Source organism: Haliotis cracherodii, unplaced genomic scaffold (assembly GCF_022045235.1).
Source record: "Haliotis cracherodii isolate W230 unplaced genomic scaffold, xgHalCrac1.p SCAF_8, whole genome shotgun sequence".
NCBI lineage: Eukaryota > Metazoa > Mollusca > Gastropoda > Lepetellida > Haliotidae > Haliotis > Haliotis cracherodii.
In genome coordinates, this window is record NW_027266341.1 from 50,088,545 (window position 1) to 50,113,330 (window position 24,786).

General features: G+C 40.7%; 2 protein-coding genes across 2 annotated transcripts; one reads left to right on the forward strand and one right to left on the reverse strand.

Annotated features, from left to right (window-relative positions):
• Nucleotides 1-187: 187 nt before the first annotated feature.
• LOC139450166 (uncharacterized) lies at nucleotides 188-16,203 on the forward strand. Its single transcript, XM_071231843.1, has 13 exons — nucleotides 188-422; nucleotides 1,766-1,874; nucleotides 2,408-2,506; nucleotides 3,682-3,828; nucleotides 5,034-5,161; nucleotides 6,726-6,834; nucleotides 8,274-8,548; nucleotides 9,491-9,629; nucleotides 10,229-10,382; nucleotides 11,218-11,347; nucleotides 12,273-12,365; nucleotides 13,601-13,745; nucleotides 15,566-16,203. Exons 1-13 carry the CDS (start codon nucleotides 358-360, stop codon nucleotides 15,761-15,763), a joined length of 1,791 nt encoding a protein of 596 aa, XP_071087944.1. The 5' UTR covers nucleotides 188-357; the 3' UTR covers nucleotides 15,764-16,203.
• A 4,881-nt stretch (nucleotides 16,204-21,084) lies between these two features.
• On the reverse strand, nucleotides 21,085-24,627 carry LOC139450607 (uncharacterized). Its single transcript, XM_071232374.1, has 3 exons — nucleotides 24,498-24,627; nucleotides 23,488-23,538; nucleotides 21,085-21,434 (listed from the first exon to the last, which is right to left on the reverse strand). The coding sequence occupies exons 1-3, from the start codon at nucleotides 24,561-24,563 to the stop codon at nucleotides 21,324-21,326; spliced, it is 228 nt and encodes a 75-aa protein (XP_071088475.1). The 5' UTR covers nucleotides 24,564-24,627; the 3' UTR covers nucleotides 21,085-21,323.
• Between the last annotated feature and the right edge of the window lie 159 nt (nucleotides 24,628-24,786).

The window sequence follows — 24,786 nt, forward strand, 5'->3', positions numbered from 1 at the left end:
TTGTATATGTACAATTAGTCTATATTTGTTTAATTAATTTATCTTAAACCTTACATGTTTTATCTATCTACGTAACACTATCTCAATCATGTCTTACGAAGACAGATCGTGAAAATGTCTGGGCGTGTAGCAGTGGTCAAGGGGGGTAACTCTAACAATGTTTAAATAGCAGTTGTTGCTTCCGGGTTTCCCAACGCGGGATATGAAAACGACTTCAAAGATCATGCGGTTTTCGCAGCATGACAGTCGTTTGTAAATAAACACCTGTCACTTAACACAATCCAGGTTATACTGTCGTCGATAACGCAGCTGAGACATATTGCGAACTGAGTTGACATAGGCAGATGTGTTTGCACGATGGGGCTTATCATATCGTTCTGTCAATTGTTCTTTGAAAAACTGTTCCAGAAAAGCGGATCAAGGTAGGTTGTTACGATGTTTTTGTTATATTTTACACATCAGTATTGTAGAAATTTTGAAATACACTCTGTAGTCACTCATAACACTGATTTATCACCCAAAACTGGCTCCCACAGGAGATATAGCTTGGATGATATCAAGCCATATCTACACTGTAGATATCGCTGCAATGAAATTGCATCACAATGCTTTGCAGGCCACAGATTTTTTACACTTTTATCAACTTTGAAACAAGGGTGAGATTTTATTTATCATCCAACATCATTCTTCAAACTTTTTCAGTTTGTAGACAGTAATTAGCAGTGTCTTCAGTGTAAAAAGTACTGCTAACAGCTTCAGTAGCAGAGCCATTAGTGATGTCATTTGATTGTGACGTCATGGTAACCAGTGACGTCACAATGGTCTGCAAAGCATTGTGATGCAATTACATTGCAGCGATATCTACAGTGTAGAACTAGATATCACTTGATCTCATCCAAGCCATATCTCCTATGGGAGCCAGTTTTGGATGATAAATAGAGAATCTCACCCGAGTGTCTTTTGATATCAAATATATCAACACAAGTTGATAAAAGTGGTAAAATTCCGAGGCTTGCCGAGGATTTTTGCCGCTTTTATCAACGAGTGTTGATATATTTGATATCAAAAGACACGAGGGTGAGATTTTATATATCATCCAACATCATTCTTCCAACTTTTTCAATTTGTAGACAGTAATTAGCAGTGTTTTCAGTGTAAAAAGTACTGCTAACAGCTTCAGTAGCAGAGCCATTAGTGATGTCGTTTGATTGTGACGTCATGGTAACCGGTGACGTCACAATGGTCTGCAAAGCATTGTGATGTAATTTCATTGCAGCGACTACCCCCTACTATGAAAATCCTTCCTACGGTCTGCTTCATGAATGACTGGCCTGGCCTCGATTAGTTCCACTACGATATTGCGGTAATATTGATCGAGACCTGTTGGTTACATTTATATTAATTTATTAGGCTAAAACAAATAATAGTCTTGGTTCTCAGGCACCACACGCATCGTCATAAAGTTCACAGCATGTTACGTTTTTATTTCCATTTTATAAAAAAAAATCCTTAAATAAGTCCAACGGTAGTTAAATACTGTATTCCAGTAATTTACTCATCAAGGAATATATTCATGTAGAGAGGCCCTTTCCCAGGTTGATTGTACACAATTGTTTATTGGTTACATACTAGTTTGAACACACACACACCAAAAAAAGAAAAGAAAAAAAGAAACCGCTTACCCGCACTATATTTTTAAAAAACATTGCCTGAGAACCAATTCTTTTATTTTTTAAGCCTTATGTTTCATATTTTTTAACCTCAGGAACAAATTTGAAATTGAAGATGGCATCACCTTGTTTGACAATGAACACAGCCCTTGTGCAAGGAGAGTCCGTATTGCTCTCCATGAAAAGAAGATTCCATATAAGACGGTAAGAACCGTATTCCAGATGGTGTGGAGTGTTCATGCTATCAATCACTGGTTTGTCTGTGAATCAAGTGCAGCCATAGCAATATGTTAGCTGGGTATTCTATGGTCTTGTATGTTTTGTTTGTAGTTTAATGCCGCACTCAGCTATATTCCAGCTATATGACGGCGGTCTGTAAATAATCGAGTCTGGACCAGACAATCCAATATTTGACATCATGAGTATCGATTTACACAATTTGGATACGATGACATGCATCAACCAAGTCAGCAAGCCTGACCACCAGATCCCATTAGTCGCCTCAAGCATCATAAGTTACCTTTTATGGCAAGCATCAATTCCTGAAGACCTATTCTACCCAGGATCTTCAGGGGTTGTCTTCTATGATATCACTGGGTCCTGCCCCCATCATTGATCTCAGCACCGACCTATCACTTCTTGCTTTCTTTCCTCAATATTAAGATGGCAAGTCATCAATGCTGCGTTTTTAAGCCCATTCGCTCAATGTGTATTTTATGTGTGTTTGTGTACATCAGGTTGAGGTGGATCTGCTCACGGGAGAGAATCATCACCCAGACTTCGTGAATATCAGTCCCAACAGAAAAATACCAGCCATTGCATTCAAGAATGTACAGGTGACAACATTAATCAGTTTTCCAAAACAGTCTGTATTGCATGTGATGTCCAGCAGTTACATGTTTGTAAATCAAACCTACTGGATTTTAATTGTATTTTCCCACTTTCTGCTAGCTAGGTCAGCCTTAGAAACTAACATTTTCAGTCCAATAGTCCTTATTATGAGGGGGCACGGGTGGCCCAGTCGTCTAAGGCGCCGCGATTCGCTTTGCAGAGTTGCGTCCCTTAGGCACGCCAGAAACCTATGATTGTGGGTTCGAATCCCGGTTCACCCCGATTATGTTTCTAGGTTTGTCAGCACCATACCCGTGCTCGTGAGTTTCACCGAAGTGGTAAACGTCTGAGACCTGCATCACTTCGTGCTTTCCTCCCACATTAAGCTGACACGCCGTGATATAACTGGAATAATGTTAAAAGCGGTGTTAAACCCAACTCACTCACTCACTCCTTATAATGAAAACATATAGCAAACCCCCTAAAAATGGCAAATTTCTACTAGTCCATATGATACCTTTAGTATTGGGCAGTTTGGCAAGGACTACAGGACTAGTGCCAATTTCTAAAGCTGTAGGTGAGTTCACTGGATTACGCCTGACATCATCCATTGTATGACGATGTCGGTGCATTCCATGGTGATGTCATGGCTTTCCAGGTCAACGTCCTAGCCTTCCAGAGTGACATCACCTGTGTCTGACAACTATGGGAGGTCATGTAGAGAAAGTGTCCTCCGGGATCCTACTGATGACTTTTGATACAATGTCAAAAAGCAAAATGTTTTAGATTTTAGGGTGTATATATAAATATAAAAATTTCAGGGCATCAAATACAGTTACTACGTTTAAAACCAACTGACCGATATAACAAACTAATTTTTTCATCCTGACCGTTTGTTGAAATGATGTATATATGCTTATAACAAACTACAGTTATTACGAAGTAAAATTAGTGGGCCCCTCAAGTTTATTATAACTGTAGTTTAATGTAGTGAAAAACACCCTCAAATTTAAACACACATAATGTTTATTTGCTCCCTCTGACTCATTTCTCGCTGCGAATAGCTGCAAAATTGCTTATGCGGCGTTAAGCAATATTCACTCACTCACTCACTCACTCACTCACTCACTCACTCCTCCCTCTGACTCCTGTTGTAACGTTTAGACTTGTGTTTTCGCAGGACGTCCCTGATTGTGTGATGTTCGAGTCCAGTGTGATCATCGAGTACTTGGACACAGTGTACCCAGGCAGCAGGCTGTACCCAGTTGACCCCTGGGAAAGGGCACAGGTCAAGATGTGGATGGATTGGGAGCTTGGTCTTGTTGATGTAAGATTTGTTTTTTTATAAGACGGCGTTCTGTAAATAATCGAGTCTGGACCAGACATTCCAGTGATTGACATCATGATCATCGATCAAAGCAATTGGGATCGATGAAATGCATCAACCAAGTCAGCCAGTCTGACCACCCGATCCAGTTAGTCGCATCCTACGACAAGTTTAGTCACCTTTAAGAAACCTAATAAGGTGTGGCTGACTGGATATGACTGGAATACTGTTAAAAGCGGCGTTAAACCGAACTCACTCACTCACTCACTCACTCAAACACTGTTTGTTGTTTAATGCCACACTCAGCAATATTACAACTATATGACTGTGGGCTGGACCAGACAATCCACTGATTGACATCATGAGCATCGATCTGTGTAATTGGGATTCGATGACAAGCATCAACCAATCCCATTAGTCGCCTCTTACGAACGTTGTCACCTATTATCGCAAGAATGGGTTGCTGATGACCTATTCTGACCCGGATCTTCAGGGTTCATGATAAATAAAATTAATTTGGATTATTTTGTCCAAGACCTGGCTGTATCAAACTTCATTGATGCATCAACATATCATTAAACCTCATTAACTAATGTATCATTAAATCAAGATGTACTTACATTTTGATGACGTCATTAACATAATTAAGGTCCTGGGGTATCATTAGCGTGTCATTAAAAACAAACAGGGCTGCGAACATATTGTTTGAAGGCTTAGGACACACAAGGAAAGACTGTGTTTTCAGAAAACAAACTCGGCACCTCAAATCCTATCTTCCGGGGGCAAGGGAGTTAACTGACTGTGAAAGTCCAGTTTCCACCCTGCCGAACTAGCTTCGAATATCTTGATTAAAAATATGAAAAGATTTGGAAAATATCTGTTGACACTAAATCCTGCAATTGACTGAAATCTACACGGCAGTTTACGAACAGGACGTTGATTTTGATACACGCTTTTCATTTGACTATGCATAGCCATAGTCCAGCCCAAATATAACTCCATAACTCCAGCCTAGTTCGGCAAGGGTAGAAACTAAGTAGTTAGTGCATGCTTCTGCTGTAGGAAGGCAATGTATTTAATGTATCATAAGGGTTTACTGTAGCTATTAGTTAATGAAGCTTTGATACAGCCAGGTCCAAGTCTTTATATGTGAACCGTGTCTACTATGATGATGATGATGATGATGATGATGTGTTTTGCTGCAGGACCATGTACCTCTGGTGTATCAGAATACCCTCCCTTTCATCCTGAGACTCAAACACCCATCAAAGGAGGCCTACCTGAAGACTGTCCATCCTAACATGCCCAAGGCAAGAAGGGACATTTTTTGTAGGTACGTGAATGAAGGGGTGAGGACCAGCTTGAATCTATATCCCACCAGTTGTACATATAATGGGGACAGCGTTCAGACCATTAAAGATATGTAGATAATATTAAGAAATCATGACAAAAAAAACATTCGAGAACAAATTAGCTTTAATTGTTTGATTTGAAAAATCCCCCCTGAAAACTTGGTACCCCCCAAACAGAAACATGATAAGTGTCAGTTATGCCCATCAATAGCGTGTGTGGCTTCCGATAGCTGCTATACAGGCCACACATCACCGTCTCATTGAGTTGCTAGTCTTTGGAAGAATGCCGTTCCATTCCCGAACCAAAAAGGCTTTCAGTTCCTGAAGTGTATGTTGCTGCCTTGCAGCCTGAAGACGTCTTGTACAAGACATGCTCCATTGGCGCCATGTCTGATGACAAAGACGGCCAGGGTATCACAGGAATGTTATTCACTCTGAGGAAGTGCATAGAGACCTGTGCTATATGGGGACAAGCGTTGTCCTGCTGAAAGACCTAGAGTTGAGGTTGACCCAGGAAGAGGTCTGACATGAATACAAAGAACATCATCCATGTACACGACAGTAGCCACACGCTAACGGAACACGTGTAGAGGGGTCATGTGATGATAACTGAAGCCTCCCCACACCACGATGCTTCCTCCTTCCCACCGGTCGGCCTGTAAGACACAGCCGTAACCCTCATTAAGTAGTTTGCATGCACACTCTGATCGAAGTGAGAAAGACAACTTGCTGCCGCTGTTGACGTCGCCAACACAGGTGCTGTTGGGCCACTGCAGACATTGTTGGCGTTGTTTAGTATGGGCCCGACATAGCACATGATATCTGATTCCAGCCCCTCTGTTTTGGCTTACATGTGGACCTTGAATGGTTGCACCTGTCTGTATTGCTCATCACTGTCAGTCACACAGATGTAACAGTCCTGCACTGGAGTAGTGATCCTTGGCGACACAGTACAAGGCCGGTGTTGGAAACTGGCTCTCTGTGGATGCCTTGTGACTGATCTGGGGATGGTAGACACATGACAGCCAAAGTGCCTCGCCACTGCAGCTGACGTTGATCCGGCCTGTAGCATCCAAACAGCAAAACCTCTTTGGAGTTCAGTTAATCGAACCAAAGTCAAGTGTGAAATGCTTGGTGTTTTGTTTTTTTTATATGGTGAAAAGGGGGAAAATGCACACATTTCTGCATGTGCTTTGTGCTGCATGAAACGACTGCGTTCTGGAGACATGCTCAAAGTGAATGATGTAAATAGTGAACAGTGTTTCTTCAATGCATCTCTTTACGTTTGGAGAGAGAGAGAGAGAGAGAGAGAGAGAGAGGGAGTTAGTTGTTTTTCCTTTGGCAAGGTCTTGTTCTGGTCCTGTGTTTTACAATAAGGGCTAGCATCTTTGTATCCAAACACACAGTCTTTTTTTCTTTTAGCAGAGGATTCTCACTAGTACTTTGGGGGAAATCTGAAGCAAGACTAATAATGTAAATTATTTGCATGCATATATGATCCAGTATCTGGCACCTGGTAAGGCCCTGTTGTCCTGCCTGTTTCAGAGTGTATGATGGGACCCACCGAACCCAGGAGGAGCTGGAGAAACATGCCCTCGCTTGCTACCAGAACCTGGTCGTCCTGGAGACGGGGCTGCAAGACAGACAGTACCTGGTCAGAATCTCTCTCTCCATTTTACATAGTGGTTTCTCATTCAGTGCTGAGTAGAAGTATAATGTGCTTTGAGTAGTATCTTGCTTACTAGTTTTGTTTTGAATTAAGATTCTTCGTTTCATCTGACATGTCTAAAGCAGGACAAATTCTTCTTTCGTTGGTCTTTAGTCTTGTCAATCTCATTCAAATCAGATCTTTGTTCTCGATACCGCAAAGCAGATCAGAGGAAATCCTATTACAGCTCATGTCACAATGACCTTTCAGGGACTTTGACCAACCAATGAAATGACCAACAAGAAGTGGACATTATCCAATCAGAAAGCAGCTTTTTTAGCTTTACAGCACTAGTTTCAAACTTCCCCGGGCAACGCTTTGAAAAGTATTTGGACAAAGTTCTCAATTTAGAAGTGGACGACTGAACAAAATAACATTCTGTAATGTCTAATACATGGCCAAGATTGTAAGGTAGTTCTCCTAGGGGCTGTTCTGTTTCAAATGTTTATCCAACGGAAGCGAGATGCAGGGAACTATTTTGACAGAATCAGTCATACGGCTCATAACTGTTGTTTGAAATACTCCGTGTTAACACTTTTGAGGTTGCCTGATTAGGAAATACATTCCAAATATCACATTCCTAATCAGGTAAGCGAGGCTCTGATTGGTCGGCTGAAAGGTCGTTGTGACTTGACCTTTAGTGGGATGTCTTCAGATCCTTGTTTAGCGGTAGCAAAAACTAAGATGAAACTAATAACTAAATTATTACACTTGCGTCGTACTGATTTTATTAAACTCGTGTAAGAGTTCTAGTATTACCCTCTGGAAATAGAAGAATTCTGACACTGATTTCGTAAAATCAGTATGACACATACTCATATGATTTCTACATACAGAGCTCCAGATTAGCTTTTGGTGTTGTTGGGTATTTAACCCATGCATTTTAAAATCATTGGGTATCAGTAATTCTATCTGGGTATTCAAATTTCTGTTACCCACTAGTTTTTACACATGTGGGTATTTAAGTTAAATTTTTAAAAACACTATTCATCTAGTCCCTGCCAATTGGTGTCGTGTGGGTTCGGGGGCTTTATAGGACTAAAAATACCACGATACTTCCACAAGAAAGTGTGATGGCAAATGATCATGATGTAACTGTCATTGTGGAGTTTGGCAAGGTTGACGGAATGCCTGTTTATATTTTCAAAATAAGTTGCTGATTTGCTAATCGAATACACAGGGTTACTTCACAATTTTTTGATGATACTCACAAATTCTATTTTTGTAGCGTATCTGTAATTTTCGTTGCGTATTTGATACGCTTGTATTTTATTTTACTGAGTATTTCTGCATTTCTGATGCATGTTTTATGCAGAAACGCAGCTTATCTGGAGCTCTGTACATATATATGTCCAGATTGATCAGTGTCAGCTCGATATGTTTAGGTTGGAGACAGATTCACAGTGGCCGATTTGACAGTTTTGCCCCGAGTTCGGATGTTCTTTGTCAGTGGGCTACCATTCACAGACAAGCACTTCCCCAATATTGTCCGATATTTAAAAAACTTGGAAGGTAGACCATCCTTCAAGGCAAGTGAGAAAACCATGGTACGCTTTTCAAACACCATCATGACCAAAGCCCCATGGCTGCTCGTTGGACTGAGTAACTTCAAGTGTGGCACAAGACACAAGCGCTTTGATGGAAGTCCGCACATAGACAGGTATGGATGTTGAAATTTCTGAATTATAGTTAATAAGTTTACTTTTTTATACAAAATTATTATCGCTTTGTCATCTCACCTGACTGAAAGACAAGCGGGCTTATGTCATGGAATGTTTGTCAGTCATTGCATCATTAGCAAGAGGTTAGAATCCAAAGTTCAATATGGCCGCCATGGAAGTTAACACTGTTGGACAGTATCTGTACTTATCAAGCTGTCACTGCAGTGGTTGTAGCCTCACAATAGCTGGGGAATATAGTAATTGGTGCTGTCCATCCTTCCTTCCGTCTGTCAAAAACCATGAGAGATATCTTAACCAACTTGGCACATAGATAGGTCTAATGGTGATCTGGTGCCTTTTGATAGTTTGGGATTTTTGAAAATTTATTTTTTTGACCTTCCATGGCAACGACTTTGACTAAGTTTGAAAATGGTGGTAGTGCTCGTTTCCGCCGGAGCAGATCTTGAAAAATGTAAAAATTTCTTGCCTTGAACACAACCGGACATGTCATATTGGCAGGGGATATGAGTATTTCATGAGGCCGATATTTGGCACCAAAAATACAACAAATGTCATTAAAATTTCCACATTTGTATTGAAAAATTTCCAATTTATGTTGTAATAATTATGATAGTTGCGACTACTGTTATGGCTTTGCAGAAGTGGCATGTGTTTCATTGATAACGGGACCAAGAAAGAGAAGAAGGATTTTCATCATGCATTGAATTCAGTGTTCAAATATAGTGTTGCGGTGCCTCTGAATTTAAGAAAATATTACTTTTAAAAAGATCCAAATTATTAACAAAACATTGATTTATTCAGAATTTGGCTGCCACAGTCACTTTGTAGGCCAATATGAACCCCCTACAATAGTGTGTTTACCTATCTCAATACCATTGCAATTATGAAAATGATAGTAAATTGTTGTGGTTTGGTCCTAGGGCTATAGGAGAGACAGAGGCAAGCACCAAGTCCCTGATCCAGGCCAAGCTACCCTACGTCCACGAGGATGACATCACTGTCTACAACTACCCAACCTCCACCGAGGTGTGGCAGGTGAAAATACTCCTCAGTGAAAAGGTAAAATGTCCACTCTTCTTGTGAACATGTTCCTGTTCTCCCAGTATCAGCACTTGTAACTGGGGGTGAAACGATACAGCAATATCACGATATGATATGTATCACGATCAGATATGTATACCGATTCATAGGTCACGATACGATTCATATGATACACATATTTACCGGGGTACATTCAATCACGGGGAAATGTCTTGGCTGTAAAGATTTCAGTGCTCCTTTCCAGAGCAGATCTTGAAAACTGTGCAATATTTCTTCACCAAACTTGGCACATAGATAGGTCTAGTGGTAAACTGGTGCCTTTTAACAGTTTGGGATTTCTTTTAGTTTCCATAGCAACAATTGTGACTTAGACTGAAAATAGTAGTGCGGTAGTGCTTGTTTCTGGAGCAGATCTTGAAAAACGTAATATATTTCTTGCCTTGCACACAACCGGACATGTCATATTGGTGGGGGATATGAGTATTTAATGCTTGTTAAAAAATTGAGAGTTATTAGGGGTTGGAACATTTGCACAGGTCACCTGTCATTCTGATCATTGTTGGTCATGAATATTGATTGCTGGGTCCTCACTATGATTCCTATTGTTTCCATGGAAGGGTGTGTCCTACAAGAGTGTTGACTGCCCCTTCATCGATCTGATTGGCCGAGCAGCAGGGTCAGGATCAGTGATGAGGATACAGCATGGCGGCCGTATGGTGACAGGTTCCAGGACCGTCCTGGAGTATCTGGACAAGGCATTCAGTGGCAAAAGTAGGTACCTCAGTTTGTTTTGAAAGTACACTTGGAGTAAGTAAGGTTTTTCCTAAACTGAAAGATTTAACAGATTTTGTACTAAGTAATGGTAGGTTGAAATTAAATAATTTTTTTGGTTAATTTTAATATTATTTGTTTCTTTTGGCATTCGTCTTGAGTTGATGTGATTAGCAGCCAAAGAAATGAAGCAGTATATATCTATTTTGTTCAATCAGAGGTTAGTTGCCTTCATAAAGGTTTTGTAGTGGCCAGAGACTATATAAAATGGATATGATCAATAACCATCAAATGGGTAACCATGGTAACAGTAATTTTCTGTTAGATGTTTGTAGATGCATCTTTTCATCAAATCTCATGTAATTCAGGCCTTTGTTCTCGCTACTGCGGAACAAAGATCTGAGGACATCCCATTACGGGATCTGTCAGAACGACTTAAATACGACCAATCAGAGCGTCGCTTACCAGATTGGGAGAATAACAGTCAGAATGTGTTCTCTAATCATGCTAGCTCAAAAATGTTAACACGGGGTATTCCGAACAAAAGTCATGGGCTGTAAGACTGATTCCATCAAAATCATCATCTATCGTAAGCTTTGATAGGATAAAGGTTTGAAACATAAGAGACTTCCCATAGACTATGGGAGTACTGCCACACAGCCTTGGCCATCTGCTAGATATTCCAGAATGATCTTTAGTTCAGTTTTTAAATTTTGAATTACTAAGTTTGTCAATATTTGGTATACTTTCTATAGTGGTGGTGGATGGATAGGGGCTTAGCAAAATTGTAAGATGCAATCTTTTCTTCTTCCTTACCACGTTGTTATGGTTACAGAACTGTTGCCGGAGAATCCAGAACAGAGGTCACAAGTGCAGTGTTGGCAGGCTTGGGAACAAGCCATGTACTTCAATGAGTTAGCTCCCCTTGTTGAAATGTGCATTGTCTCTAAGGTTATGGTACTCAGGTAATTTATCTACGAAACGTACTGGAAATAATTTATTGTCTATATTTGAGGGCCATGGGGTAGCCTAGTGGTTAAAGCGATTTCTCGTCACGCCGAAGACCCGGGTTCGATTCCCCAAATGGGTACAGTTTGAATCCCATTTCTGGTGTCCCCCGCCGTGATATTGCTGCGTAAAACCTCACTCACTCACTCACTCACTCACTCACTCACTCACTCACTCACTCACTCACACACTCTATTTGTAATATTAATCTTTTTACCCAAAATTGTAAACAATTTTACTCAAACCCTTTTGTGATTTGAGTCAAAGTGTGGAGGAGTATGTTTTCTGTCGCTGGGAACGGTATTTCAGGGAATGTCAACTTGATGTAGAATAACCATTAAATGATGGTGGTCATAGAGGTCTTTTAACTTTTGGTGGATGTTAGTTGTCCAAATATCAAGAATAATAATCAGGGTGAATTTCAGATTTGAAATCACAATCACAGGATCTTTAATGCCAAAGGGAAGCAACTCTGCACAGCGAAGTCAAAGTCAAAGGATTAGTTGGATAACACAGGGAACTTTAGGGACGGGAGGAGCATCATTCAGACAAATAACTAGATGACACAATCCAATTATATCTTGTTATTTTTGTGAACATATTTTACATATTTATGTTTTATGAATGACAATTAGACTTAAAGTAACCTATGGTAAGAAAACTTAAATCAAAGTTAGGAACTATGCTAAAAATGGATGCAAATTATCAACAGTTTTCATTGCAGACAATTGATTTTATTCTATGTGAACTGAAAACACTGCAAACTGTTGTTGCGAGCTTAAGATGTAATGAATAATGTCTAACATTTAAGATGCAAGAATGCTACTATCATTGTGATAACTAAGCCTCAAAATATATGCAAGTTATGGTGCGATATGACAGGTACGAGGAGCACCTGGACGAGCTGCTGTCGCTGAGAGGTAACCCCACGTACCACGCCAAGTTCAACAGCATCCTCAGGTGTTTCATGATGGGGTAAGTCCTGCCCCAGCATCACAAGTACCTGGGTCGCACTGTGTCAGTCACAGTGGGACTTAAGTATCATGAAATCTCCAACAAAGTCTGCTGACCGTCTCCGTGGTCTAGTGTGTCTTGCCTGGAGAGTATGGAGTATGGCATGGCACAGGCACACACAGACACAGCGACAGACAGGCATGCACGCATACACTCACACCCGTACACACACACACACACACACACACACACACACACACACACACACACACACACACACACACACACACACACTCTCTCTCTCTCTCTCTCTCTCTCTCTCTCTCTCTCTCTCTCTCTCTCGCACACACACACACACACACACTCTCGCACACACACTCTCGCACACACACTCTCGCACACACACACAGAGACACATACACAGGCACGCACACAAATAAATACACACACAGACAGACACTCACGCACACAGAGACATACACACATAGAGACATACACAGGCATGCACACACACATACAGACACACGCACACACAGACATACACTCATGCACACACAGACATACACACACACATACAGACACACACACATACACATATACAACCACAGACATACACACAGACACAGGCACGCACATACACACATACAGACACACACACACACACAAACATCCCTTCCAGCTAAAATATCATTTATAACAGGCTTGTGATTTGTTTAAACACATCAGGGACTCGCACATATCGGGCTACTTGTGAAAGAAGATCCAGGCCGAACTCAGATCCAAAAGAGGCATTTTGATTGGTTGTTTCATGCTCACTACTAAGAGAAATTTGTGTGCTAAGATGGAGCTGCTGAAACTGGTGGCAAACTGGGCCAGGATATTCATCAGAATAAAATGGAGATATGATACACTGGATCATCAAGGATATCTGAATTTTACTATTTTCCATTTGTTTGATAATGAGGGCATTTATTAATTAGGTAATAAAACTACAAATGTTACCTTAAAGCTTTTGATTTTCCTGCATAATTTGTTTTGTTTTTCTTCTACTCAGCAATGCCAGACCCATATATATTTGTGTTTTACAGACAAAACTACCTACATTTAGGTAAAGTAAACAAAAATACTTGGAAACAGGGATATGAAAACAAAAAATATGCTTTTTTGTAAATGTTGAAAATATTCTTTTTTTTCATTTTTGCTACAACTCATTCAGGAAATTTGTGCGTCAACTATTCCCTGAAAACATTTTTTAGATTACGAGAAGACAGTCCCTGTTGGCCCCAGCTGACGAGAGACTATGGACATTTGATGGACACTAATATGGACAGGAGGAAGAAGAAGGAACTAACATTTGAGTTACTTCACATCCGTCTCCAGCATCTCGAGGCATCGTTACAGGTGGGTGGCGGGGAGTGTCACATATATTTATTGTGTGGTACGTTTTTTGGTTTGGCTTGTTGTTTAACCCCGCACTCAGCAATACTCCAGCTACATGACGTCGGTCTGTAAATAATCAAGTCTGGACCAGACAATCAAGTGATTGATATCATGAGCATCGATCCACGCAATTGGGACCGATGACATGCATCAACAAAGTCAGCGAATCTGACCACCCCAATCCCGTTAGTCGCCTCTTATGACAAGCAATGTCACCTTTTTACGGCAAGACTGGGTTCCTGAAGACCTATTCTGCCCCGGATCTTCACAGGTCGTGTGGTACGTATACAGGCGGAATGTCACTCATATATAGAGAAATGTAGATGTTTATTATATGGTACACATCACTCAGCAGTCCAGTGAATCCTGCTATGCTAGAGTAGCTTGTAAAGATGTGAGTCTGGTCAGGCAACCCTGTGGTTGGCAGCATAAACAACAATAATTTTATTCACCTCAATAACATTTGGCATAAATACCTTCTTGTATATCTTCCTGCCCGCCTACCAACCAGGACTTTTCACACATCTGACTGCAGTTTATGACAGAAAGTCCCTGTGGTTGGTGTTTTACTTGACATCAATATTAGAACACTATGGGATCAAAATGAGGAGCTGCTTACCAGTGTTAAGGAATAGTCCAAGTGGTCCCATGTGCACTGATCTATCAGCAATCTATTCAGGAGGAAGCTACATTCAAGGATCACTGTCTGTTATCGGTAGTGTTAAGATTCCTGTCATCAACAACCACTTAAAAGTTCCAGGGAAGTAAACACTGCTGCTTCTCATGCAGTCTTCTAGTCGCCCGGGCTCAGCATCCCGAGGGTGGTCGAGAGACAATTCCTTGTATTGGGGACCGTCAAGAAAGATCAATACTCACGTCACTCCACAAACTATGGAGAAGTCAAGGGTAACCCGGTAGTATTGGGTAGCCCCATCGCAATTAGAGTTGCATTCCTGAGCATCACTCAGCCACCGACAGATACACAGTTCTCTTTTGAATTGGTAACTTCGGCGGGGTACCTGTGTGTGGACCCGTGAAGATCCGGGGTAGAATATGTCTTTAGCAACCCATGCTTGCCGTAAAAGGCGACTATGCTTGTGAGTGGCGACTAACAGGATCGGGTGGTCAGACTCGCTGACTTGGTTGATGCATGTCATCAATCCCAATTGCTTGGATTGATGCTCATGATGTCAATCACTGGATTGTCTGGTCCAGACTCGATTATTTACCGACCGCTATCATATAGCTGGAACATTGCTAAGTGCAGCGTTAAACAATAAACAAACAAACAAACCTGTGTATGGGGTCACATTCAAATTGTTACATTCATTTCCATGAGGTAAGGAGGTCATATTTTGAATTACCGTATTCAACGTAATAAGCGCCCCACTCTAATAAGCGCCCACGGCGATATTTGCTGATATATTGGCTAGTGAACAATCCTAATTAGCAGCCCTTCCAATCGATCAATGTACACAAGACTTATTTATTCATGTATATTACCCACCAGTGTGTTATATGCACCCTTAATTATGGGCAATTAAATTTTGGAAAATATATATATCGCGTGTAATACACACAGACTTTTCTTTTGTATCATTACAAGCTGTCAGCATAAACCATAAAATTTAAGATCTTTCAACTTTCCAAAATTTTATTCTAATAAGAGCCCCCAATTTCTAATTTTGAGAGCGCCCTGGGCGTTTATTACGTCGAATTCGGTATGTTTATCTAGCAGGTTCAATGATCTACCGCTGGTGACCTATAGTATTGTGTTCCAGGACAAGACCTACCTGGTTGGGGAGGACCTGTCTCTGGCAGACATCTGCGTGTTCTCTCGCCTGGCCCTGTTTGCCCACGTGGGGATGAAGATCTCGGCAGACAGGTACCCCTCTGTTGCCACCTGGCTGGTCCGGCTGCAGACCAGGCAGCCATTTTCTGACTGTATCGACTTCCTCAACAAAATCTTCCATATATAGAGAAATGTAGATGACTGACCTTCACCTTGTCCATGACACAGTCTTTACATGGAATGGCTTGTCAGGGTTTGCATATCTTTCAGTCATAATCACCATTATTATTCACAGAACCATTTTTCAAATTATTTATTTACATAGTCTATCATCATGATCATCACTTTACACATACCATTCTACCATGACATTTTAGAATCCTGTATTCTGATTGGTCCAGCAGGAGTAGCAAATCCGCTTCAGACCATAATTTTGCTGATGGCCACAAAAAAAATATTAAAGAATATATTTATTTGAAAGCATTTTTTTTTTTTTTTTTTTTTTTTTTTAAAACAGTTGGCAATTTCATGCACTGATTGTACTTAATAATTGCTGCAAAATACAATATTGTGGGTTGTGGAGTATTTAATACAAGTATGGCAATACATTTTACACAGAAAGCCTGATGAAAAATGATTTGGTAAGTACACTGCAAAATATTAATAATCAGATAAGATTGTGTCATCAGTTCTCTTTTGAAAGTGTATGTGTTTATTTTCTCACTTTGTTTTTGTTTTTAATGTAGGGGTTTCAGACCTATAATTTGAAAAACCTTAAAATGGCACTTTCGTATTCATATGAAAATTTATGGTAATCAAATCAACATTGAAAACCTCTAAATTGAAAACAAAGTAGCTTTATCTCCTGATATATTATAGTCAGTTAAGAATTGTGTTGTCTTGATTTAGTATTTTGTTTTAGATTTGTTTCTTCTGTCATCATCATCATCATCATCATCATCATCATCATCATAACCTGGTCAACTGCCCAAGTAGTCAAAACAGCATTTCCTGATTTTACATGATCAGCTTTTGTTCTGTGCCAAGTATGTAAACATCACCAGATACCAAAGGAAAATGTGCATCTGATAAACTTTATACATAAGTTCACTGTGACCTAATATTGTCGGGGCGGTCGGGTAGCCGAGTGGTTAAAGCATTCGCTCGTCATGCCGAAGACCCGGGTTTGATTCCCAACATGGGTACAATGTATGAAGCCCATTTCTGGTGACCCCCACCGTGATATTGCTGGAATGCTCACTCACTCACCTAATGTTGTCTTTAATTTCTATTGATTTATTAGTGTTTATGAAATTACATCAGTGAGTTACAGAACTCATGCAGAATTACCTAAACGGTTGGAAAAATAGGTCGCTGTGACCTACAATTGGTGTGACTTTTATTAACTATACAGGCACCCTTCTAAGAGGCTGCATACTTTGTCAAAACATGTGGACCAAAGATACCCATCTGTGATGCCTGTGGGGACCAATATCTCGGCATTTAGTTTCTATGTCCTCTGTCCCCCCTGTTGATTCCGTGTTAGATGAGATCCCCAGGAACCTATACTGATTGAAAGAGGTGACAAGATGGGTCGTGTGGTCAGGCTCGATGACTTGGTTGGCTGCTTGTCATCATTTCCTGGGGATGGTCTGGTAGTCTCATGGTTAAAGCGTTCGCTCGTCACGCCGAACACCCGGGTTCGATTCCTGACTTGGGTAAAATGTGTGAAGCCCATTTCTGGTGTCCCCCGCCGTTATATTGCTGGAATATTGCTAAAAGCGGCGTAAAATCATACTCACTCATCATTTCCTGCGGGATGGATGGCTGCTCATAATAGCCATCACTGGATATTGATAATTACACAGGTTGCATAGTTTGCATAATTACTAGAATTGTTTACAGATTGTGTGAGGGAGTGAGAAATATTTTACCTTGTGATGAACAACTTCACAGCATGGACCAGCAACGCTTGGATCTCAGAGTCTTCAGTGTGAGGAGATTTTAATCTCGAAGCTGCCTTATTGATTATTTTATCAAGTCTTTTACAACTTGCATTTAGATATACTTATCTATACAACTTACATTTAAATTGGCACTAAATCATTTTACTTGGATTTCAGGAAGAGCTTCACATTGTAGTTTTGTTCCCGAAGTTTCAAAGATGCATTGTAGTTAAACCTTTTTTTCGAATATTATTTGACATGCCCACGTGAAATACCGTATTCTAATAAGCGCCCCGCTCTAATAAGCAGCCACGGCGATATTTGCTAATATATTGGCTAGTGAACAATCCCAATTAGCACCCCTTTTGATTGATCAATGTGCACAGGACTTATTTATTCGTGTATAATATGTATATTATATATGTCGTATATAAACATTTCAGGCTGTCAGCATAAACCACGAAATTTACGATCTTTCAACAAGAATAATAAGATCTTTTCACCGAAATAATATTCTAATAAGAGCCCCCTATTTTTAACTTTGAGAGCACCCTGGGCGCCTATTATGTCGAATACGGTAAGACCAAAACATGAAGATCTGGCTTAGAGTTTGCTGTAACAGGCAACTGTACTTGTTGTGTAAGAGGCGAGTAACGGGATCGGGTGGTCAGGCTCGCTGACTTGGTTGATGCATGCCATCGTATCCCAGTTGCGTAAATCAATGCTCATGATGTCAATCACTGGATTGTCTGGTCCAGACTCGATTATTTACAGACTGACGTCTTTTAAATGGAATATTGCCGAGTGTGGCGTTAAAAAACAACAAACAAACCAAATAATATCATCAGTTGCTCCAGATCCATCTGGACAATGCATGTCTGGAAGCCGTGATTAATTCAAAATTAAATGACCGTATTTGGCGTAATAAGCGCCCAGGGCGCACTCAAAATTAGAAATACGGGGCTCTTAATAGAATGAAATTTTGGTGAAAAAAAAACAGAGTTGAAAGACCGTAAATTTCGTGGATTGTGCTGAAGCCTGAAATGATACAAAAAAAAGTGTGTATTATACATATATTTTTCCAGAATTTAATTGACCATAATTAAGGGTGCATATAACAAAAGTGTGTATTATACATGATTAAATAATTCTTGTATACATTGATCAATCGGAAGGAACTGGGATTGTTCACTAGCCGATATATTTGCAAATATCGCAGTGGGCGCTTTTTAGAGCGGGGCGCTTATTACGTCGAATATGGTTATAATCATAATAGTTGACCTTAATACTCAATGGATTGTATTCCAAATGTATACACTATTACTGAATAAAACTCATTTAACACCTCCAGTGAGTATCATGTTGTATGTGACGTCCAGGGTAAATAGTGTTTGAGATACCAGGTGGTTGTAAACCCCTGGCTGCCACTGGGACATATATGACCCTATGTGTTGCTGTGCCAGAGGAACATATATGTCTTGGAGCCATTGTATTTAAGAACTGAAAAATATTTAAATCTGATTATTCCAAGCCTATATGAAATGGAATCTAATTTGCATATTCAATTTGTTTGTTGAGCTATTAGCTACTCATAATCAATTTAATACTTATAATATTTACATTGTCATTTTGGGATATGATCGCACTTTTATAGTGTTAAGTTTTGAAATTGTGGTTTAACTGATACATTGTTCTCAGACAAAGGTATTAAGTTTTGATGTCATGGCTGAGATCTCATCTTCATCTTCACATTCACGATTACATCTTTGCCACTTCCTATATCAGAATAGGTCCCCAGCAATCGATCCTGGATCGATGAGACAACAATATGGATCTGGTGGTCAGTCTCGGTGACTTGGTTGATTGCATGTCGTCATTCACGGACGACATGGATCGTTGCTCATTATATCAACCACTGGTGTGTCTAGTCTGGACTGAATTATTTACACAGATCCTTGTCATATAGCTGAAATACTGCTGATAGCGATGTTAAACAACAAACAAAACATGCCCTTTTAGACAGCCTGTCGTAGTTCCCGATGGCATGGATCATTGCTCATGGTATTAACCACTGGATTGGCTGCCACGGTCTTGATTATTACAGGCTGCTGTCAGATAGATGGAGTATTGGTGAGTACAGTGTCAAACAACAACAAAATCTTCCAAATATTTTCGCATTTGTAGTTACCTTATCTTTGAAGTCACAGCCACATGGTTGGAAAAGGCCCCCATCAGTCTATACTTGACTTAATCGATTGGGTAGGCAGGCTCGTGACTTGTTTCATTATTTGTCATCGTATCCCATTGTGGGACGTTGCTCATGATATCAATCACTGGTTTTAGTTCAGTGTTATTGGTTGAAACAATAAAAAATGCAACTTCTTTAGCCATGATTTCTTACCAAAAGATGAAAAATTCACCAGTGTTTCCATGGCGATATGAAAGGCGGCATAGCTGTAGATGTATGAAACAAAAACCTTTTATTACTTAAAGAATAGGTCTTCAGCAACCCATACTTACCGTAAAAGGCGACTATGCTTGTCGTAAAAGGCGACTATGCTTGTCGTAAAAGGCGACTAACGGCATCGGGTGGTCAGGCTCGCTGACTTGGTTGATACATGTCATCGATCACAATTACGTGGATCGATGCTCATGATGTCAATCACTGGATTGTCTGGTCCAGGCTCGATTATTTTACAGACCGCGCTTATATAGCTGGAATATTGCCGAGTGCGGCGTTAAACAACAAACAAACAAACATCAATATGATTTCCCTCATTACACAATATTTCACCCAGTGACTTCACGGGTTGAGAATAGGTCGTCAGCAGCCCATGCTTGTCATTTGAGGCCACTATGATCAGAGGAAGGCTCGCTGACCTGGTTGGTGCATGTCATCATATCCCAATTGCGTACATCGATGCTCATGATGTCAATCACTGGATTGTCTGGTCCAGACTCGATTATTTACAGATCGGCGTCATATAGCTGAAATATTGCTGTGTACGGCGTTAAACAACAAAAAACACATGCAATGTCTCAGTTTCTCACATGGCACTTAGCAGGTTTGGAGCAAGTCGGGACATTGCCGCTGGACCGTGGAAGGTTCTCCTGAGTGAGTCCGCTTTAATCAATATTCGGGTTATATCCCTGCGTGTCAGCTTAATGTGGGAAGAAAGACCGAAGTAATGCATGTCTCAGACGTTCACCACTTTGGTGTAACCCACACGGGTATGGTGCTGAAAAGAACAAGAAACATAATCGGGGCGAACCGGGATTCGAACCTGCATCCATAGGTTCCTGGCATGCCCAAGGGACGAAACTCTGCACAGCGAATTGCGGTGCCGTAGACGACTGGGCCAGCCGTGCCCCTTCTGAAGAACGTGGTAACGTCGAATCGAATGCCATACAATACAGTACGAGGTTTAAAGGAAGTCATCGAGCAATACCTGAAGGCTGGAATACCTAAACTAACACGTGACCAATATACGTCACAATTCCCTATATTCACACATCAGTTCCTGCTTGTTAATAAAACACTTGTCAAGGATTTGTGGGTGGAAAATGTTGCGATGTTTAAACATCCCAATAGTGTAAGCCTCGGTTTGGCATATGAAGTAAAGTTTGAAATGAGCGACTACCTTTAATAACATACATTTGGAACAGTTTGGATATGGTTTATCCAGTGCGACGTTTGAGCTAGGGATGCACATACTGCTCAAGTCATGAAGTCCCTGCACCCACTCTGGCAGCATCCGCCAGTGTAATTACATTTGGAACAAAGTTGCTGTGAAGCATGGCTTATCCACGTACTGGCGTCTTGGTGACCATACCATCTTCATCAACCCGTATCCTCACTCTCTCCTTGTCGACCTCCGAGGTGACGATGTAATCCACTGGCACCAGGTATACCTGTCAACGAAATGGGTTTGCTTGTAGTTTTACGGCACTCGGCAACACTCCAACTACATGACGGTGGTCTGTATGTAAATAATCGAGTCTGGACCACACAATCCAGTGATTGACATCATAAGCATCGATTTACCCAGTTGGGATACGATGACATGCATCAACAAGTCAGCGAGCCTGACCACCGGATACTGTTAGACGCCTCTTACGACAAGCATAGTCGCCTGCTACGGCAAGCATGGGTTGCTGAAGATCTATTCTACCACGGCTCTTAAAGGACTGATCTGTTTCACCCGTGAATGTAAATACATGGATATCGAAAGGCGGATTTAAGTTCAATCATCTTAAACGGAAAAGGCACCTGGTACTATCAGTGATGTGACTGTTAAATGTTTAAGCATCAGCGTCCAACAGCAACTATTATACACCCTGCAAGCATTTCGCTTGACTCTTAAAGAACAACAAACGACAGACAATGACAGTACGGGCGTTAACGGCCAATCCAGTGTGGCGACACCTTCTCCATATTTCGGAACGGAGGATACCTACGCAACTACGAAAAGTGGTTTTACAAAGGAACACAGGTTAAAGTTGTGCCATTCTATAAGTACATGGGCCACGTCTTCCGACTAAGGCAGTGTGGACTCGAGCAACAACGACATTGGCACGGCAAGCCGAAAAAGCATGCCAGCTTATCTATAAACTCGACTTTAAGCGTGGTGAACTGCCAATAAATGTTGCTGCAAACCTATTTGACAGAATGATATTACCAATCCTTACCTACGGCGCTGTAATTTGGGGGTTTCAACGGATTCAATGTATTGAAACAGTTCAGCTAAAATATTTCAAGAAGATTATCTAGGTTCCTCAAAATGCATGCAATGCTGCTGTTCTTGGTGAATGTGGAAGAAATACTGTCTTCGTGACGCAAGTAATGAAATTGTTATCTTTTTGGACTAAACTTATCTCAATCGACTTCCGAAGCAAACGTACATAATGTTACATGGACCGGACAGTGTGAACCGTACATCGTGGGTGTCATATGTTAAAGGAACTTTATTTAGATATGGATTTGGATACACCTGGATCATGCAGGACTCAGGAAATAAATCAGTATTCTTATCAGAAATAAAACAACGTATCATCGACGTAGATATTCAACAATGGCAAGCAGACATTACAGGCAACTCCAAACTATCTTCCTACTCTACTTATAAATCTGTTTTAAATGTCGAACTTTATCTCACACATATCAGTTTACGGACTTACAGACAAGCACTATCAAGATTTAGATGCGGATGACACAATTATATGTTTGAACTTGGACGAAGAATGGGATTGGATGAAGAAATCAGATTATGTCCATACTGTAATTGAAAACGAATATCATTTTTTACTTGTCTGCAAAGCCTTCTCTCAACTCCGTGAATCTTATATTCAACCTATTTATTATAATCATCCTTCTGTTACAACATTTGTAAAGCTAATCAATTCCAAATGCCCCCAAACACTGTTAAATTTAAGTAAATACATATTTTTCGCTTTTAAACTGTATCCTACACTTCATCAATAATTGCTTGTTGTCATGTATATATATTGTTTTATTCCTCTCGTGTATATTGTAACTATCTATTTTGTTTTAATATTGACAATGCATGTCCTATATGGGCCAGTGGCCTTTTTGACTTGAATAAAAACCATACACACCGTGTCCATGGCTTGCAATGATTTTGTCTCAGATAGTGCTTTATTTATGGGGAACTCCTGTTCTGCAAAGGTACTATCATATTCACTGACAATATGCGTTGCACTCAATAAGGATAGCGTAATTTGAAACAACGTTACCACCTTTGAGTAGATATGTTGGAAGATCTCTCACTAGAAAATAAACAGTGACAAATGGAGGCCTGATCTTCAAGAACGCACCTCTTACAATATGACTCCACGAAGGGAGTAATGACACAAGGTGTTCGCGACGCGGGAGGGCATGACCTCCCCTACCGGTAACATGCGACTCTAGAGCATGTATAAGCATGATATTTAAAATGAAAAATACCTCCAGATGTGGATTTTCCTGTAATATGACAGCTTTGGCATGTTCTCCATCCTGAAAAAAATAAATGTCCCAGTTTATCATAGCAGCATACGTGATAGCCATCTTAATGGCCAGTTCATAGCCAATTAACGCCCTTGTCTCGAGAAGATGGCGATAGGAGGGTTTAAGACAAACTGCAGGTTTTTACAGTTCGTAATATCATCAAAAACAAGAAATTACAGTCATTCAAGTTACTACATATAAACTGCCTGGACTGAAAATAAAACAAAAAGGAAATGGTTGTTCGATAGTGATGTATTTGATACGGGTATCACTTAGTATTTTCGACCTTAATTTTGCAGTGTTTCAGTGACTGCTTTCTGCCATCTTCCCGAGGCAAGGGAGTTAACTGGCACTAAAAGCCCAGTTTCCACCGACAGTTAACTCCCTTGCCTCGGGAAGATGCAAGCTCCGTCCCAGCGCGTGACACCATCGTTACACTCTCGAGCTCCGGGAACGGGTTATTGCTGTGAGGAGCTTGGGGAAGATGGTTTACAGCCTATGAAAAGGATAAAGTTTGTAAATTTTTTGGTCAAATCCAATTTTCAAGTGTATGCTTGGTTTTTCCAGGCAAATGAGTTTAACTGTTATGAAAGCCGTTCTTAGAAAGAGTTGATACCAAAACTAGAATACATTGGCTGCTCTGTGTGTGTGTGTGTGTGTGTGTGTGTGTGTGTGTGTGTGTGTGTGTGAGAGAGAGAGAGAGAGAGAGAGAGATGGGGGGGGGGGGGGGGGGAGGATGAGAGAGACAGAACAGACAAACCACGTGTTGATATCATGAACAACTTCAACGCCGTCGTACTACGATGACGTATCACCGAAGTCACGGAGCTTGACTTCCATGTTTGAATATAACCGTACGACAGTCGTGTCCCTTATAACGCGTAGTAATACGGGACCCAGGGAAACTACTCTCTCCCCGGCGGTCACGGGGAACGACTCATAGACGTGATAACACTGCTACATCTTACCTCTAAAAGTAGTTCCGGCCATGCCTGTTTCGTCCACGTTTCCGGCGTCTTTTGGTTCTGCGCCATGACAGCTGACCACAACACCTACTCACAAACAACCTAACTACACATTACTCACCATCGAAAACATATCAACAACGCGGAACTGTGTTTAAGAATGACTATCTTTTCACGTTTTAAACCGCACCCGCTTTTATATTTTGGACACACTCTGACAAAAGATTCTAAAGCATGTGCAACTTATAGTTAAGAATATGCCCCGCCACGATAAACAGTTGTAACTTTAATA